Raw genomic sequence first — 18914 nt, forward strand, 5'->3', positions numbered from 1 at the left:
GTAGTTCCTCTATCCTCAGAGGCTCAGGAGGGTGATGGCCCAGGACAGCTCCTATGTTGTGGAACTGCATTCCAACAGAGGTGCATCAGGCACCTCCATTATGTACAGAACTTTCCATTGTATGCTGAAGATACAGCTCTTTAGGCTTGGACTTTCACATTCTCTCTCTCTCTCTCTCTCTCTCTCTCTCTCTCTCTCTCACACACACACACACACACGCACACACTACCTTCTGTATTCTCTTGACCATATTTTGTTTTAAACAGATTTTAAAAGTGTATTTCAAGTTGCTAAAACACACCCACAGGGAGTATAGCTCAGTCTGGAGACCATGAGACTCTTAATTTCAGGTTTGAGCCCTATGTTGGGTGAAAGATTACACTAGATGACACTCATGTTCCTGTCCCACTCTACCGTTTTATGGTTCTATAACCTTATGGTGAGGGTTAGGTAATAAAATAATAATAATAATAATAATAATAATAATAATAATAATAATAATATATCACCCTTTACCTGAGGATTACAGGGCAGTTGACAATATTAAAACATAAAAATACAAACAAAACATTAATCCCCCACCACACACAGTTTAAAAGGCCACAGATTGTTTAATCAGCCAAAGGCCTTGGAGAAGAGGAATGTTTTTGCCTGGCGCCTAAATAATAATAATAATAATGTGGAGGGGGCAGTTGCTCCTTTCCCCACATTTCAGATCACATGCTGTTATTATTCTTCAGTATGCACTGTTTGGTTGAAGAATGAAACCGCAAAACTCAGAGATGTGTGAGTTTTGAAGGCTAGCTATGTTTTGGTTCGCATTCTGGTTCAAAAAAAGTGTAAATGAGGTAGTTTCTCATTTAAATGCAAACAAAACCAACCCATCCCTACTCCTATACCCTGAAATGTCCCTGCAGCCCTCACTGTTTCATCCAGTCCTAATTTCTCTTCTCTCCCTCCTCTCCGTCTGTCTCTCTGATTCTATTTCAGGTGCTGCCAGCGATGGGTTGTGTGCAATGCAAAAGGAAGAGGCCCAATAAAAACCCCAGCAATGGCGGCGACGGGATGGCAAACCTGCAGCCCAGCTCCTGCTACGATCCTGACCCCACCCCACAGAACCCCACCAACACGTTCACGCGCATCCCCGACTACAACAACTTCCAGGCAGGGACCTCGGGGCCTTCCACTCCGGCCTTCATGGGGGGGTCCAGCCTGTATCCCAGCTCCCTCCCCATGCCTGGAGCCGGGATTGCAGGTCAGTCTCTCAGGGAAGGCTGCAGCTAGAGGACTCAGGTGTGGTGGGCAGGCCTCCAATGCTTGTTTTGGCTGGGCCAGCCCTTTGGGGCAGGGTTAAGTCATGGGTGGGGAACCCAATTCAGTCCTAGGGCCACATTTCCTTCTCAACAAACCTTTGGGGGCCACATGCCAGTGGTGGGAGGAGCCAGAGGTTAACATGGGTGGAGCAATGGATGCCAATTTTACCTTTGTACAGGAGGATGGTTGCTAGGTACACAAAAACACACAGTCCCCTCTGTCCTCCAATCAGGCAATCAAGCAGCATGATCACAGAATCATAGAGTTGGAAGGGACCCTATGGGTCATCTAGTCCAACCCCCTGCAATCTCAGCTAAAGCATCCATGACAGAGGGCCATCCAACCTCTGCTTTGAAGCCTCCAGTGAAGGAGAGTCCACAATCTACTGAGGGAAACCGTCCCACTGTCAAACAGCTCTTACTGTCAGAAAGTTCTTCCTGAAACTCCTTTCTTGCAACTTGAAGCCACTGGTTCATTTCCTGCCCTCCAGAGCAGGAGAAAACTAGCTTGCTCCATCCTCCATGTGACAGCCCTACAGATATTCGAAGGTGGCTATATCTCCTCTTTTCCAGGGCAAACATTCCCAGCTCCCTTAACTGTTCCTCATAAGGCTTGGTTTCCAGACCCTTGACCACCTTGGTCGCCCTCCTTTGCACATGTTCCAGCTTGTCAACATCCTTCTTAAATTGTAGTGCCCAGAACTGGACACAGGATTCAGAGCTCAAGGACACACGCCAGTCAGACAAAAGCACTCAAGAGGAGTAGAAAGCAGGGCCAGTGAGGAGTGTGGCATAGGGAGAGAGCAGTAGTGGCTGGAGAGAGTCCTGAGGGCCAGGGAGAGATGCGGGGGGGGGGGGGGGGTACACGACAACACACATTTGTTCCTCGCATCTGAGCTTTTTTCAAATGGCTTACAAAGTTATTTCTGGACAACTTGTTGGATGCAGCCCAGGTGGCATTGGCATTTCCTGTGGACCGATTGTAATTCAGGAAATTCCATGCTCATAGGTAACATACCTGGGGATTTCTCGTGAGCTGGAGCTGCCTGTACAGCTTTTGCTGGGTCCTCTCACTGCCTTTCTGCTGCTGCCCCCTGCAGGTGGAGGAGTGACCCTGTTTGTTGCCTTGTACGATTATGAAGCCAGAACAGAGGATGACCTCACGTTCAAGAAAGGAGAGAAATTCCACATAATTAACAACATGTGAGTATTGGCTTATGGTGTGGCTTAAAGGAGGAGTACAGAACGTTTGGTGCTCTAGAGTTGGCTCAGCTATAACCCTCACCAATCCTGGCCCTTGGCCATGCTCACTGGGGCCGATGAGAGACAGTCCATGTATTCTTATTAATTTATATGCCACTTCCATGTTGTGAACCACCCTGTGCTCTTTGGATGAAGGGCGGTCTACATATTTAATAAATAATAATGATAAAATAAGTGGCTTCTAAGTAGTTTACAGCTATACAATCAGCTACAAAATCCACACCTAATTAAAAGGCGCTGTGGGTTAAACCACAGAGCCTAGGACTTGCCGATCAGAAGGTCGGCGGTTTGAATCCCCGCGACTGGGTGAGCTCCCATTGTTTGGTCCCTGCTCCTGCCAACCTAGCAGTTCGAAAGCACGTCAAAGTGCAAGTAGATAAATAGGTACCATTCCAGTGGGAAGGTAAACAGCGTTTCTGTGCACTGCTCTGGTTCGCCAGAAGCGGCTTAGTCATTCTGGCCACATGACCTGGAAGCTGTACACCGGCTCCCTTGGCCAGTAAAGCGAGATGAGCACCACAACCCCAGAGTCGTCTGCTACTGGACCTAACTGTCAGGGGTTCCTTTACCTTTACCTAATAAAAACACACACAAAACCAATTCATCCTTAATTAAAATATACAATAGAACAAACCAGGTTAAAAGAATAGTGTTTAAAACAGATTAAAAGGGGGGGGGGGGGAGATCAGACATTGGGAATTGAACCTGAGACCTTCTGAATGCAAAAGCCTGGGTTCTACCACTAAGCTATTCTTCCACCCGGGTGAGGTTTATAGAGCTGTAGAGTTGGAAGGGAGCACAAGAGTCATTAGTTCCAACCCTTCCTCATGGTTCACTGGTTTCTTTTCTCTCTCCTGTTTCTCCAGGGAGGGTGACTGGTGGGAGGCAAGGTCTCTCAACACAGGAGCGACGGGCTACATCCCTAGCAACTACGTGGCACCCGTGGACTCCATCCAGGCAGAAGAGTAAGTATGGCGGCACCTGGAGAGGAGCAATGCAGGGGGTAGGAAAGGGGAGAAGTACTCAAAGGAGGTGATTCTTTGCTTTTAGTTGGGTAAGGAACCTTTTTGGCCTGGCGGGCCAGACCAGATCACTTATCTCCCTGCATCCCAGGGGGTCAAACTTGAGCAACAGGAGTGGGGAAGAGGGTTCTGTTCCCCCACAGGAAGCACGCTGGTGAAGCAGCACCCAGCAGGATTGAACCTCGCTCTGCTCTACGGAAGCTGGCGACTTGGCCCGGGTCCTCTTCCCCGCTGTCTCCAAGCATTCACTTCTAAATCTTCTTTTTCCAGATGGTACTTTGGGAAAATTGGCCGCAAGGATGCGGAGAGGCAGCTTCTGTGCCATGGCAACCCCCGGGGAACTTTCCTCATTCGCGAGAGCGAGACCACCAAAGGTAGCACCTTTCTCCCAAGGGTACTCTAGTCCAAACCCCTGCGATGCAGGAATCTCAGCTAGATCATACATGACAGGTGGCAGTCCAAACCCTGCTTAAAAACGTTGGCTATTCTCCCTGTGAACAGATCAGGATGACAGCTCATTAAACAGGTCACCTGTGCTTTGGGCACGCTAGGTGTGCAAACAGAAGGGTCCTAAAAGACCCCAGGGAGGACACAGAAATCAAAGTAACTTATGGAAGAAGAAGGTTCATCTCCCAAATAGGTGGGAAATGCAATCCCTTTCGACTTGGCCTCATGGAGTACAGCACCACCTGCTGCCTTGCTGTGCAATTATGTCTTGATCATTCCTTAATCATTTTTTTTATTTACTACATTTATTTCCCACCTTTTCCTCCAAGGAACTCAATGTGGCATACATAGTTCAAAGCTGAGGGGCGGGGCTTCAGAGAAGGGGTGGGACCTTGGCTTCTCCATCCCTGGCTTTTGATAGGTTATTCCACAACTGTGCATAGTGTCTAAGGAATGTTTTCCATTTTGCTTTTGCTCCTCCCTCGGGACCCACCTCTGCCTCCTGGTCTCCTCCTCCCAGGTGCCTACTCACTATCCATCCGGGACTGGGATGAAGTGAAGGGCGACCACGTCAAGCATTATAAGATCCGGAAGCTGGACAACGGCGGCTATTACATCACCACCCGGGCCCAGTTTGAGACGGTGCAGCAGCTGGTCCAGCATTATATAGGTAGGGTGTTGTGGGGCGGGATCAGCAGGAGAACGGCAAAGAAGAGACAGGGACAGGGACTCTGGACCCTCCTCCTCCAGCCCTTCGAGGATTTGGGTGGCTGGAATGTTTCATTTCACAAAGGTCTCCTCCACACCGTACGTTGAAAGCACTCCTTTATACCTCTTTAAGAGCAATGGAGGATCCTGGGAACTGTAGTTCGCCAAGAGTGCTGGGAGAAGTAGGTCTGTGAGGTCAGCATCCTGAGCAAACTTCAGTTCCCAGGGTTCTCTGGGGGAAGAAGCCACTGCTATAAAACTATACATAAGAGAGGGCTTTAAATGTATTGCGTGGAGGTGAGCAAAATTAGTGCCGGAGCTCAACTCTGCCTGAAAGTGGTTTCCTGAAATCCAGCGGTGGATGACATCCATTGGCACTGGTGGGACGGAAGGCAGGGAGCCCAACAGTAGGGGGCGCCAGAGCCAGTCTAGTTTTGTCCCTACCCTCCTCCCTGCTGAGTTCTGCAGGGGGCACCATTGAGTCTAAGGAGGAGGAAGCTGATAGGCAGTGCTATGCCCTGGACAGAAAGGGTGACAGGGTGGGGGCCAACTGAGGTTGGTGGGGCAAAGACCCATATGCTCTAATGGAGCCTCCACCGCTGGAATCCTTCATCCCTAAGCCTAGGACTTGGAAGATTGTCCTTCCTCTTTGCTCCGGACAAATCCTCAGCAGCTCCTGGTAGTGCTGAGAAACTCTGGGAAATGGCTGCCTGTTGGGTGCAGGTTATGGGGACTGGGAATTGCTACTGGCAAATCCAATGAGTGCAATGGTTTTGCTACCGCTTCAGTTTCTCTGTAGTAAAAGGGTATTTCCCCCTTGGTGACCAACTTGTTCTGCACTGGCTATCTTACTGTTCTTTATCTCTTCTTCTCTCCCTCCCCCCCTCTTTTTTTAAAAAATGTGTATTCCCGTTTTTTTACCCCCGCACCCAATCCTTGCTTTCCGGGGCTCCTTCTTCAAGAGAGAGCTGCAGGGCTGTGCTGCCGGCTGGCTGTGCCATGTCACAAAGGGATGCCCAAGCTGGCAGACCTGTCCGTCAAAACCAAAGACGTTTGGGAGATCCCGCGCGAATCGCTGCAGCTTATCAAGAAACTGGGCAACGGGCAGTTTGGGGAAGTGTGGATGGGTAGGACTGACCGCGAAAACAGAGGAGACGGAGCCCTAGAGGGGAGAAGGAAGAAGGCAAAGACACCAGGCCGAGTGCCAGTCACGGGGTGGGCATGCCAACACAAAGAGGCATCCCAAGAACATCCAGTGGGCCCTGCTGGACCAGGCCAAAGGCTCTTCTAATGGAGCATCCTGTTTTCTCTGTGGCCAAACAGGTGACTCTGGGAAGCCTGCAAGGAGGACTTGAGTGCAACAACTCTTTCCCTACTTGGGAGTCCCAGAAACTGGGATTCAGAGGCAGGCTGAAGGCAGAGCACAACCATCGTGGCTAGTAGACACTGATAGCTTTATTCTCCATGAATTTGTCCAGTTCTCTTTTAAACCCATTCAAGTCTGTGTCCATTGCTATAGTCTTGCTATCAAGGGCTGCTAACGTCCTCACATTATTGTGCCTTTCGGGAAGAAGCAGGAAAAAGAGGGCACCTGCACATGAATTAACGCAGGGGTCCCCAAGCTTTCCTTGCCTCGGGCCGGTGTCTCAAGCGACGATCACGTGGTGGGCTCATGCTATTTCCAGCGCACCTCCGGGTCGGAGGAGGCCCATGTGCATGCGCACAAGCTATTTCCGGTGCTCCTCCGACCCGGAAGTGTGTCCCCGTGCCATGCCAGTAAGAGTGGGCGGCAGCAGGGGTCACTGCGGGCCAGATAAATGAGTCCCTCGGGCCTTATCCAGCCCCCGGGCCGTAGGTTGATGACCCCTGATTTAACGTCTTCATTCCAACATGCAAAAGTCACCATAGGGTGAGATTACAATCAGCTTCTGTTGATTTGTTTGGAGGCAGCGATTCTTCTGAATGCCCATTGCTGGAAACCAGAGGAAGAGGGAGGCCTCTTGTGCTCAGGTCTCACTTGCGGGCTTCCCAGAAGCATCTCCTTGGCCACTGTGAGAACAGGATGCTGCACTAGAGGAGCCATTGGCCTGATCCAGCAGGCTCTTTGTATGTTCTTATGCTCCATCTGCGCTCAAAGCAGTTCGTGTAAATACCGAAACAGCGTCAATACAGTAGTATAGTGCCACTTCATCAATAACTTGGGTAAGAGTTGCCAGGCATTAACTTTATGGAGTTGATTTCTGCAGGCAAGCTTGAACCTGCCCTAATGCTCTCTTTCTATGCAAGTCAAAAAGGGAAATCTATTCTTGTGCAGAGAGCAGCTGCTCTAAAAGTAAGCCAAGGGCACCAACTAGTGGTCAAAGCAGATACTTCTGCCTGATAGAATATGGGGCCTGGTGCCACACTCCTCTTCCTCCCCCTCCTGGGCCCTGTCCATCCCTCCTGGGTGCATGTGGAATCCATCACTCCATTTTCCATCTCGCATTCTCTTTCTCTCTCTCTTTCCCACCTTCTCCATCCCACCCCATTCCATCCATTACAGAGTACAATGATGGTCTCTGCCAACTACTAACCAGGGTGTGCCCTTTTCCGAAACCCCAGACTATGGGCCTGTCTAAGGACGCTTGGGAAATCCTGCGCGAGTCCATACGCTTTGACAAGAAGCTTGGCATGGGATGTTTTGGAGATGTGTGGATGGGTAAGGTGGGGGCCTTCCAGGGTCACTCTGTAGCTTGGAGGGCACATGAGTTGGAGGTGGGTGGAGGAAGCCCATGGAATGAGAGTGCATTTTAGGATCAGGCAATTTTTTGGGGGGGCTGTTGATTTTATACCTGGGAAAGATCAGTATCCTGCCTCCTTTGGAAAGGCTGTAGCTCAACAGCAGGACAACGCATGCGTTGTATATAGAAGGTCCTAGACGTCACCCAGGAGATGTGAACCTGTGGCTCTCTGGAACTTGTTGGACTCCAGTTCCCATCAGCCCCTGCCAGTGTGGCCAACAGTCAGGGATGGTGGAAGTTGTAGTCCAGCAACCTCTTAGAGAGCCGCAGGTGACCCATCCTTCATCTAGTCACTGGCATCTCCAGTCACAAGGATCTCAGAGTGCAAAGGCAGGGCAAAATCTTCTGCCTGGAAAGGTCTTCTGCTACTGCTATTCTTCCTATTCAGAACAGGCTCAGGGGGTCTCTATTGGTGCAGATGACACCTCGTAGCTTTTAAGAGCAGCCAGTATGTGCATCGCGCCCTGCAGAGCTGTGATGTTCAGTGATCAGTCCTTCAAAGCACAGGGTTTAGTATTGGATCTGCAACTTCCTGAGAAGCAAAACTCGTCGTTTCTTTGTTTAAATATAAGTGCTGCTTTCTGGCCCTTGCTGCCTTCAGGCCAGAGTCAGAAGCGGTGAACTCTCAGAAGCTGGCTCCTTGCAAAGTAGGGAGGGTGAGGCAGGGGTGCCAACTTGAATAAAATTGGGGGGGGGGGAGAGAAGCTCCACCCAGTATAATCTATCACAAGAGTGGCAAGGAACATCAAATTCAAGGCTCAGCCCCCTCAAACATTTTATTGGGAGGGGGGTGAAGGGACCTCAACAACTAGGTGTTGGCTCCTATGGGGCGGGGTCATGATTGAGCTGGATTTCCATTGCTCAGGGACTGAGCCTTCCAGTGTACTGCATAGTTCCTGGCCCCCTACTACTAGCAAAACAGAACAAATGAGAAGGACAGACATGTATTGGAAAAGGAATACATTCTTCTGCTAGGAAGTTAGACAAGGGTGGAAGCAGTGGAATTGGCCCTTCTGGGTTGGGTTTTTCCGAAGGAGGGCATTCCTTCCATCCCACACATTTCACCTCTCTGCTGAGGGAGCACCATCCTGATCTGGCATAGCTTCCCCCTCCCATCCATCTCCATCTCCACATGGGTCAAGGTGGGAGAGCGCAAGGGAGTGCCCTCGATCCGGTGGGCGCCCCCTTGCCAACCCCCTCCGTGACTCTTTCCCGTGCTTCCCGCTGGCTCCAGGGACCTGGAACGGCACCACGAAAGTCGCGGTGAAGACGCTGAAGCCAGGGACCATGTCTCCGGAAGCCTTCCTGGAAGAGGCCCAGATCATGAAGCGCCTTCGGCATGACAAGCTGGTGCAGCTGTACGCAGTGGTGTCAGAGGAGCCCATCTACATCGTCACTGAGTTCATGAGCCAAGGTGCGGCCATATGCTGGCATGGCCAAGGCCAAGGCTGGTGGGAGGGCGCCAAGGCTTCCGGGTGGATGGGTGGCAGGCAAGCAACTAGCTGCAACCCAGGGGCATCCCAGGAAGCTCAAGGGCAGGAGATTTCAAAACGGGCAAAAAGAAGTTCAACTTTGCACAGTGCATGGTTTAAACTATGGAACTGGCTCCTGCAAGATATAGCAATGGCTGGCAATTTGGCTGGCTTGAAAAGGATATTAGACAAATCCATGGGGGGAGGTCACAACTGGGAATGGTAGGGCGGGAGGCAGTAAAGCCCACAGTTAGGTGGCGCCGCAGCCACTGACGGGGCACAGACCATTTATTCTAGCTTTGTCCCTGTCCCCTTCCCTGCTTAGTTCTTCAGCGGCAACTTTGGGACTAAGCTGACAAAGCACAGTTTCCTGAGAATGGATATCAGGGAATAGAAGTTTCCAGTTCTCCTTGCAGTTGAGAAAGAGGGAGGGACTTGGCAGAGGGAGAGCATGTGAACCTGAAACTTGTGCAGGCTTGTCCATGTACCAGGGAACTGTGGTTTTTCTCTTATGTTTGAAATGGAATTCTGGAAGGTACCAGGAGGTCAGTGGTGTTGGGTCCCTATGCAATTGCAGCCTTTTTAGTTCAGTTATAAAACCACCAATGGTAGTCTACGTGATGCCCTGCAGATCTTGCTAGATTCTAATTCTCATCAGGCCCAGACAGCATGACTCATGGTCAAGGATAATGCAGCATCTGAAGGATACTATATTGGCTACCTCTGCACTAACCCAATTGTCTAGTCTATCATGGAAAAGTTCATCATATGCATTCAGCCTTTCCCAACCTGGCGCCCACTTTCCAAGATGTTGCTGGACTGCAACTGCCATTGCCCCTGATTATTGGCCACACTGGCTAGGGCTCATGGCAGCTGCAGTCTAACACCATTGGAAGGGTGCTAGATTTAGGAAGGCGGATAAGACTCATTCCCCAGCTGCTTGCCTGCAAGGGAAGGCCAGTGGCAGGAAACTGGGCATGGAAAGTAGACCGGACAGAGAAACTGGGCAAAGTGGTTGATGGGCAGCTGCTGCTGGTGGGTTATTTGGAAAAGATCCTAACAAGATGCTGGTCTGATCTCCTGACTCTGCCCTTCACAGGGAGTTTGCTGGATTTTTTGAAGGATGGCGATGGCCGGTTCCTGAAGTTACCTCAACTGGTAGACATGGCAGCCCAGGTAACCGGGGTGGGGGGCACTTGGGGAAGCTACATTTAATTTAACAATAAAATTCCCTAGACAGCTTAAAGAAATGTGAAATAAGCAAGCATGCCTGTCAGTCAGTCTCATTCTTTTCTAATAGACTGTATGACATCCTTCCACAACAGTGTGCCCTCCAGATGTTTTGGACTACAATTCCCATCAGTACCAGCCAGCATAGTAAAGCACAGCCAACATTCAGGGGTGATGGGAGTTGTAGTCCAACAGCATCTGAAGAGACCTTAAGTCAGAGGAAGGCTAAAGTACGAAGATGATCCTTGGGCAATGAGCGACGTCATTTGAGTCACCCACCTCCCTGTTGCATTCTCACTTCTCCACCACTCAAGATTGCAGCTGGAATGGCGTACATTGAGCGGATGAACTACATCCACCGGGACCTGCGTGCTGCCAACATCCTTGTGGGTGACAACCTAGTGTGCAAGATTGCTGACTTTGGCCTGGCCCGCCTCATTGAGGACAATGAATACACAGCACGGCAAGGTAAGCTCCTGGAAACATACCATGTTAAGAAACCCAAGATACTGTCTTATACCAAGTCAAGAATATTTGCTCAACAAGCCCAGTATTGCCAACTCTGACTGGCAGTGGCTCTCTGGGGTCTTGGGTAGAGTTCTCTCTCATCATCTCTTACCTGGATGCGCGAGGGTCTGAACCTGGGGTTTATGCATGCAAAGCAGGCAGGGCCGGCACCAAAGGTTGGCATGGCTGGGCATCTGCCAGGGCGCCACTGACAAGAGCCCCTTGGACTTGCGACAGTGAAGAGGCAAAGCCCTATGGATGAACTGGGCCTGCCTGGAGATGTGTCTTGTGGTGGTTTGGTGCTGGGAGAGGAGGCGACATTCCCCTTCTGGGCCATCTCAGCATCTTCTCCCATCTCCATCCCCTGCCAGGTGCCAAATTCCCCATCAAGTGGACGGCCCCAGAAGCTGCCCTTTATGGCAAGTTCACCATCAAGTCAGACGTGTGGTCCTTCGGCATCCTCCTGACAGAGCTCGTGACCAAGGGGCGAGTCCCCTACCCAGGTAAAGCCTTCCCCTGTCTGGAGAGATGGACCTGACCGTTTTTGGTTGCTCTCCATTTCTCACTTTCCCAATCTTAAATTCAGTTCTCGACAGAAATCTACAGTGAATTTCACCTCTGGAGCTCTCTGCTGAACCCTGCCCAACCCCTCTTGCTCTTTTTCTGCAGGCATGAACAATCGGGAGGTGCTGGAGCAAGTGGAGAGGGGCTACCGCATGCAATGCCCCGGGAACTGCCCTCCGTCGCTGCACGAGCTGATGGTGCAGTGCTGGAAGAAGGAGCCTGAGGAGCGCCCCACCTTTGAATACCTCCAGTCCTTCCTTGAAGACTACTTCACCGCCACAGAGCCTCAGTACCAGCCGGGAGACAACCAATAACTGTTGCTGCAGATGCCAGCAGGGACCATGGACAGCCCATCCCCTGGGGCACTTTGGGACTTGGCTGTCCACAGAAACAGTCCTCTCCCTCCCTGGAGCAGGGGCCAAGGACCCCTTTTTGTACAAGTGGGGTTGGACTCCTATTTCCTTCTCTCTCTCTCTCTCTCTCTCTCTCTCTCTCTCTCTCTCTCTCTCTCTCTTCCCCGCTTCCCTTTTTTTTACAATTCCACACCGAGATTTTTTAATTGTGATTTTGTGTTTTAAAGTTCTGCTTCTTCTTGGGCGACTGCCGTGCTGATTTTTTGGAGTTAAGAAGAGGACTGTGAGCCAGGGGCTCGGGTTAGCAAAGGGAGAGAGTGGGTTTTGTACAGTACATCCTTGCTTAATAAAGTTTCCTTTCCCCAACCCTCCCCTCCCTTTCCCTCCTATATTGTTTTGGAACATGATAGTGCTCTTTGGACAATAAACAACCCTCTCTTCCCTTCCCACCAGCCCTGGTGCCCCCAACTCTCCGAAGGAATGAAGCAGGCATGGGGAACCTCTAAACTTCCAGATGCTGTTGAACTGCAGCTTCCATCATCTCTAGCCATTGGCTGATGGGGATGGGTGTGATGGGAGTCCAGCAACATCTGGAGGGTTGACAGATTCCCATCCATCCCTGGAGTGTAACCTATGACCTTACAGAGGCTGTTGGTCCCCTAACTCCCATCTGCCCCAACCAGCATAGCAAGAGGTTGGGGATGATGAGCGTTGTAGTTCTGCAACATCTGGAGGACCCCAAATTATCCAGCCTTGGCCTGTATGGAGTGACTGAAGTTCTTCAGAGCTTCAGGCAGGAGTCTTTCCCAAACCTGGAGCTGCTGGAGATTGAACCTGGAGCCTTCTGCATGCCAAAAGCCTGCTCCGCCACTGAGCTATGGCCCTTCCACTTTGCACAGCGTAGGTGGGCCACCTCACAAGGATGGTTGAGACTGCCGAACTTGGCCCAGGTGGCTTGCGAAGGGATTGTGGGTCTGCCTTCATTGTCCTCTACAATTCCGTTGCCACCCTGCCCCAACTCACGAGATGCTCAAGGGCTTTGAAAGGGGTTGTTGGTTGTGTTTCACACCTCCCTCCCCACCCTTCTATAGCTTTTCCTATCCTCCCCCATTTCCTTAACCAGCGATGATATTATTAAAGCCATAATCCACTGGGGGTGCGATGATAGTGGGTAGTGTTACAAAAAACGGCTCACATTGGAGGTGCAAGGGGGAGGTCTGTCCTATGGCTTTCACTGAAGGAAGCAAGAAGAAAGGTTGCTTCAGAGGGAAATCTCTGCAACCGTGACGCATCTGTTTTGTATCAGTGCCTTCCAATAGCAAGATACCGTGGTACCTTGGTTCCTGAACAGCTTAGTTGTTGAAAAAATCGGCTCCCGAACACTGCAAAGTGTTCTGGTTTGCGAACATTTTTCAGAAGCCAAACGTCCGGCGCGGCTTCCACAACTTCTGCTATAGTGCAGGAAGCTCCTGCAGCCAATCAGAAGCTGCGCCTTGGTTTTTGAACAGTTTTGGGAGTTGAACGGACTCCCAGAACGGATTAAGCTCGAGAACCAAGGTACCACTGTAATGTTCCTTATCAGACAGGGAGCTTAGGTAGCCATCTCATGAGAGTTAACCATGACAACATCTATATCATGTGCCCCATACGTTTAAATCACTATCGTGCCACTTTAAACGGTCATGGCTTCACCAAAAAAAATCAGGGAACTGTAGTTTGGTAAGGATGTTGAGAGTTGTTACGAGACCCCATTCCCCTCACAGAGCTGCAGTTTGCAGAGTTCCCTGGGAAGAGGGACTAGTTGTTAAGCCACTCTTTGAATTGTAGCTCTGTGAGGGAAATGGGGGTCTCCTGACAGCTCTCAGCACCCTTAACAAACTACAACTCCCAGGATTCATTGGGGAAGCCAGGAGTATTCAGTGTGGTGTACAGGCAGCAACCGATGTGCACGGGGGTTACATTTTGAATCCCCATGCACATTGGTGGCCCCCTGTAAGGCCACCCTGTTCCGCCCCTTTCTGTGATGTTTTCAGGTCATTTCCTGGTTCAGGCTGATGTGTGTGCGCACAGTCACACACATATTGGACAAGCGCAAAACAGTTGTTGGCTGTAGTAGGGCTTTAGGTGTACGACAAATGAATATACAAGATTGGCAGCCGTTCTCTCAGGGACTCCGGTAAACCAGGAGTCTAAAATTCCCTATTGGGGAAGCAGGACTCCAGAGTCAGACCAATTCATGCATCTTCCTAATGATGTAGCTCTCAGGATTTTGAACTTTGTGGGCATGAAAAGTACCTGGTTGGTTACTTGTGTATGTGAATGGAAGTAGCTAAACCATTGTATCAGGAGCAGGAAAAATCACCACAGCCCAGAGGGAAAGGGCAGGTCAGTAGTAGCTACCTTGGCCACCATTGCCAGTCTCCCACCTGAGCAGACGAACAAGCAAGGAAAAAGTATTGAGGTAACAGCATTGGATCAGGAGGGCAGCAGTGGGCAAGACCATCCTGGAAGCTGCCTCAAAAGATGAAAACTTGTCAAAGTGTCACATGAAGTCTCACCGCCACCGTCAGCCCTTGTCTCAACAGTCTTGTAACCCAGAAACTCCCTTAAACTACAAAGGACTTGGGATTTTGCAGGCGATGAGGAGAAAAGTGTCAGTTGACCAGCTGCGGTGCCTTAGGCTGCCATCCTAACTACGCTTACCTGGGAGTAAGCCCCATTTAATTCAGCAGGACCTGCTTTGGAGTGGACGTGGTTAGGATTACATTGCTATTCAGTCTGGGCAGTATCTAGTGCTCCAGCTAGCTCAAGGATTTCCACTTGCACAATGGAACTTCTCCCCTTTCTCCCCTCCCTCCCTCCCCCAAATCTGCTCCGTAGGATCAGAGCAACTTCCAGCACAGATCTGGGGGGTGGAAGGAGGGGAAGTTCCATTGAGCAGCCAAAAATCTCAGCGCTAGCGGAAGCACTGAGTTGGATACTGCCCTCTGTTTCCCATCTTTGCCACAGACTTCAATCTTCCAGCAAGGAGTTGCTAGGAGTAGGTTCACTTGGGGGGGGGCTGAATCTTCTTTTAATGCACTTGAGGGAAACTGACATTGAGGGAAAGGGGAATGATCTGGATTACTGGCTAGGATATTAATTTGTGGAGATAAAAATTTTATGTTTACAATCGAGACGATTTGGCAGTTGGGGAACTGAACTGTTTCAAAGCAGGGCCTGCTGGGGAATTAACCGGTGAATGGACCGAAGATGAACAGGTTTGGGGGTGATCTAGTGAAGGGTGCCAATTAATTGACGGCTTTTTCTGGAGTGGGAAATTGTTTGGCTTGCCTTCTGGAACATTTACATTCTCAACTTGTATCAATACATATCAGTGTATGCAAAGGTTCTGCAAAAGTGTGTCTCTGGGCCCCTGCCCCGAACCTTTTCCTTACCTAGCATCACCCCTGCCTGCAGCACATGGCAAGTTCCTTGCTGAGCCAGGCTCAGATGAGTTTCCCAGTTATTCTCCTAGCATAAGGGCCCTGTTTCTCCCCAGAGGCTGACTTGAGGCCTCCCTCCCTCCCTTGCAGAAACAAAGCCTTGTGTGAACTTGGGACATGAGCTCAGAGTTCTGAAAATGCTTAGGTCTGGGGCATTTGGTGGCTAAAAAGCTCCCTTTCCATGCTGAATGGGCAGCTCTAGGACACTGGAGGCAAGGACCCTGAGGCAGAAATAGTAGCAGGTTTTCAACCCACTGCAACCCTGGACAATGACACCATTGAGTCATAGGCATGATAGACAACTTAGCATAATTTTGAACCCTGGGTCAGCTGCAGCAAGGCTAGGGATGCACAAACCTTGCCAGATTTGGGGTTCTCTCAACCACTCATTCTTCCCAAGTTCAGTTCTCCCCATTTCAACATCAGTTTGCAATTATTTGAGGAAAAAGAAATCCTTGTGAAAATTTGTCTGCAGGTTATTGAGAATTTTCCCCAGTACACATGTTAGTATGTCATTTTGTCCAATACACACATATTCCTAAAGCAACTTCCTTCTAAACTAATGCATTTCAGTATGTTCACTTTCATGGACACGTGCCTTTTAATGCACATTTTAATCCAGTACATGCATTTTTTTGTATATTTGGTTGGAGAGCTTCATTGCAAAATTCAGAGAAGAGCGAATTTCAAAGGATGGCTACGTTTTGGTTTTCGTATTGTTTCAGAAAGAGTGAATTGGGTAAATTCACCTTTAAATGTGAACTGAATCAACCCCCCAGCCCCATCCTTACTTTCAAGGCAGACAGACCCTTCCTCAGCTGGAAACGTAAACACAAAAGTCAAGTGCCAAGCCTCTACCTGCTCCCCTCCTTTCCAAGTCCTTTGGAGCTACCCCGTTTTACACTATGTTTTCTAATAAACAAATCTGTAAATAAAGAGAAATAAACCTTTCTACCATGAGGGGACGTTTGCGAGTCTTTGCCACGTGGAGACAAGAGTAAGAATAAAACCAGGGCAAAGGCAGTCTTTGTTGCAGATGGATCCAGGTTGCCACTTGAAGGGAATTAAGTATGTATGGGGGGGCATTATTAGGGGGTGGCCCAGGGGGCCTGAAGCATGGACCTTTGCTTACAGGGCTACTGGGCATGGTGCAAAAGTCTATCGAAACCCAGCATCTTAATTTGCTCTGAGATCTACATTTGCACCTATGCCTATAAAATAGCACATTTTATGCATATTTGCGTCGTGGCCCTGATCCTTTCAAGTTCCTAGCAATGCCACTTGCATGCTTATTGTTGCATATCTGTCATCCAAGGAGAGGGACTCTGCAGCCCTCCAGGCGTTGGGACTACAACTCCTATCATCCCTGACCATTGGCCATGCTGGCGGGGGCTGATGGGAGCTGGAGCACAACCACATCTGCAGCTGAGTTCCCTATCCCTGCTGTAGTTTCCTGCTCCTTCCACTGCCCAATGTAACATAGAACCATCTGTGATCAGCATCGCTGCTTACAACGGCCTCGGTCCAGTATACCTGAAGGAGCATCTCCACCCCCATCATTCTGCCCGGACGCTGAGGTCCAGCGCCAAGGGCCTTCTGGCGGTTCCCTCATTGCGAGAAGCAAAGCTACAGGGAACCAGGCAGAGGGCCTTCTCGGTAGTGGCGCCCGCCCTGTGGAACGCCCTTCCAGCAGATGTCAAAGCGATAAACAACTACCTGACATTCAGAAGACATCTTAAGGCAGCCCTGTTCAGGGAAGTTTTTAACGTGTGATATTTTATTGTATTTTTGGTTTTTATGGAAGCCGCCCAGAGTGGCTGGGGAGGCCCAGCCAGATGGGCGGGGTATAAATAATAAATTATTATTATTATTATTATATTATTATTACAAGGATGTCCAGGCAACACAAACACTGAATTGCATAGAAAGGTCTGCAACAACTTACGGCCCACCATCACAAATGCAGCCCAGCTCTCCTCATTTGTGCAGCGAAACCTCTCACCCCCTCCCCTCCCTGTTCACAACAGGTGATCTGTGCTTGCCATGGCAGTTTACAAGTTGTGCGGGCCCATCGGATAGGTTTGTGGCTGCAGGCGCCACTTGTATGATGCCAAGGGGCATCTCAAGCCTCTGAAATCTGGTTTGGAGCACATTGCCTCCTGCACCATCTGGTCCCTAAGCAAACCAGGAAGGTTAGAAAGACTGTGCATCAAGTGCACCCTCCTGGCAGAATGCAGTCAGTTGACCCCACAGGACCCAAGCAAGACAAACCAGGTCTTCACCGTCAAATCAGCTGCTCACTCTGAGCAACTTGTCTTACTGAGTAGCTGCAGCGGTTCCCTTAAAACTTCCCTTCTCTAACCTCATGCCCTCCAGGATGTTTTGGACTACAACTCTCACCTGATGGGAGTTATAAACCAAAACCTCTGGAGGGCACCAAGTTAGGGAAGGCTGCCTTAAAGCTTATCTAACTTAGGAAGCTAACAAGTCAGAATATCTGTTCATCTACATCCACTACCAAACTTACACTACACTGAGTGTAAGTCAGTGCCCTGAACCCCAGGCCTACCTGGAAGCAAGTCAGTATGTCAAGTCCAAAGTTCAAGCCTGGGGGTCAATCCACACAGGCAAAGAACAAAAGCCAAAAGCCAAAGGTCAGGAAACACAGTCCAGGTAGCCAAGTCTGAAGTCCAGCAGCCAGGATACAGTCCAGAGTCAAACCCATTGAGGTTCAGGAGCATCCAAGCCGAAGTCCATCAACATGGGCAGTTGAGCAGACCCAGCACCTCAACTCTGCTTGCCTTTGGTACTTTGCCTGCTGATTGCAGCATCTGGGCTTGACGAGGCAGGTGATCCTCACCTGTCTCAAGCTTACTCCAGCTAAGGAATCACACACTTTCTCCCAGAGCTAGTGAGCCCCACCTGGCCAGCTAGGGAGCTGGATTGTGGGCCACTGCTGGCCTCAGCTTCCTAGAGTGCCCCTCCTGCTGTTCCATAGGCCTCAGAGCCTGCTCTCTTCGGGGAGACAGGGCCCCCTCTGGTGATGGGTCCTGCTGCTCTGGTTCCTGTGCACTGACCTCCACCCCCTTGCCATCCTCCATCATCCTGTGAGTACTACTTCAGTCTTCCTCATGGGCCCTGCCAGCAAACCAAACATTAGTTCAGTGGTCAGTCTTGCCTCTCCCTCGTCCTTCAGGTGGGCTGTAGGATATTGACCCTCCTGGCTTGCCGTACCAGGAGCCTCTGAGTCAACTCTCAGGCCGTGTGCTCTTTTGTTTGAGCTCTGCCTTACAAACAAAGCTTGCTCCTTCCATAAACTGTTTTATATAATAACACATCCTCCTCTTCAGAATACCTTTCATAAATAAGATGCCTCCCTGTCACCTTTTAAAGTTTACAGCCCCACACTTACAGTTATTTATGCATCCAATATTCTCATTACCTTATAAATAAATACTGTAACCCCCTTTTTTAAAAAAAAAGTTGTATAGCTGCTTAGGAACTGAGGTGCATAAATGGAGAGGTCTGTTAACTTCACAGCACCAGTCAGTGAGTGCCCTCTGCTGGTGGACCTTTCCCATTGCAAGTCAGAATGCAGACCAGGTTTTTTTTGTGTGTGTGTTTTTCGCTGAGACTGCCTCCGCCCGTGTCTGTAGGCACTCTCGGGGCTGCCTGGCTTGTGGCTGCAAGCTTAAAGGGCAGAGAGGTTTACAATGATTAGGAAATGGATGAAAGGATGCATAGAGTGTGGAGAAAGAAAAGCTTTCCTC

At 50.0% G+C, this 18914-nt stretch overlaps 1 protein-coding gene across 3 annotated transcripts in view; it reads left to right on the forward strand.

Annotated features, from left to right (window-relative positions):
• FGR (FGR proto-oncogene, Src family tyrosine kinase) overlaps window positions 1-12025 on the forward strand; it is a 52492-nt gene extending 40467 nt beyond the window's left edge. For 2 of the 3 annotated variants that reach the window (XM_083627422.1, XM_083627423.1), the window contains exons 3-13: window positions 991-1255; window positions 2414-2516; window positions 3443-3541; window positions 3869-3972; window positions 4566-4715; window positions 5716-5880; window positions 8768-8947; window positions 10105-10181; window positions 10550-10703; window positions 11114-11245; window positions 11412-12025. In XM_083627422.1, coding sequence (XP_083483548.1) covers window positions 1003-1255; window positions 2414-2516; window positions 3443-3541; window positions 3869-3972; window positions 4566-4715; window positions 5716-5880; window positions 8768-8947; window positions 10105-10181; window positions 10550-10703; window positions 11114-11245; window positions 11412-11620 — 1626 coding nt within the window. In that variant the 5' untranslated portion in view covers window positions 991-1002 and the 3' untranslated portion in view covers window positions 11621-12025. Of the gene's footprint in view, window positions 1-990; window positions 1256-2413; window positions 2517-3442; window positions 3542-3868; window positions 3973-4565; window positions 4716-5715; window positions 5881-7295; window positions 7452-8767; window positions 8948-10104; window positions 10182-10549; window positions 10704-11113; window positions 11246-11411 lie in introns of all 3 variants that reach the window. The other variant, XM_083627424.1, reaches the window with a different exon arrangement.
• The last annotated feature ends 6889 nt before the right edge of the window (window positions 12026-18914 follow it).

This window comes from Podarcis filfolensis (genome assembly GCF_964270895.1).
Source record: "Podarcis filfolensis genome assembly, chromosome: 8".
NCBI classification, from domain to species: domain Eukaryota; kingdom Metazoa; phylum Chordata; class Lepidosauria; order Squamata; family Lacertidae; genus Podarcis; species Podarcis filfolensis.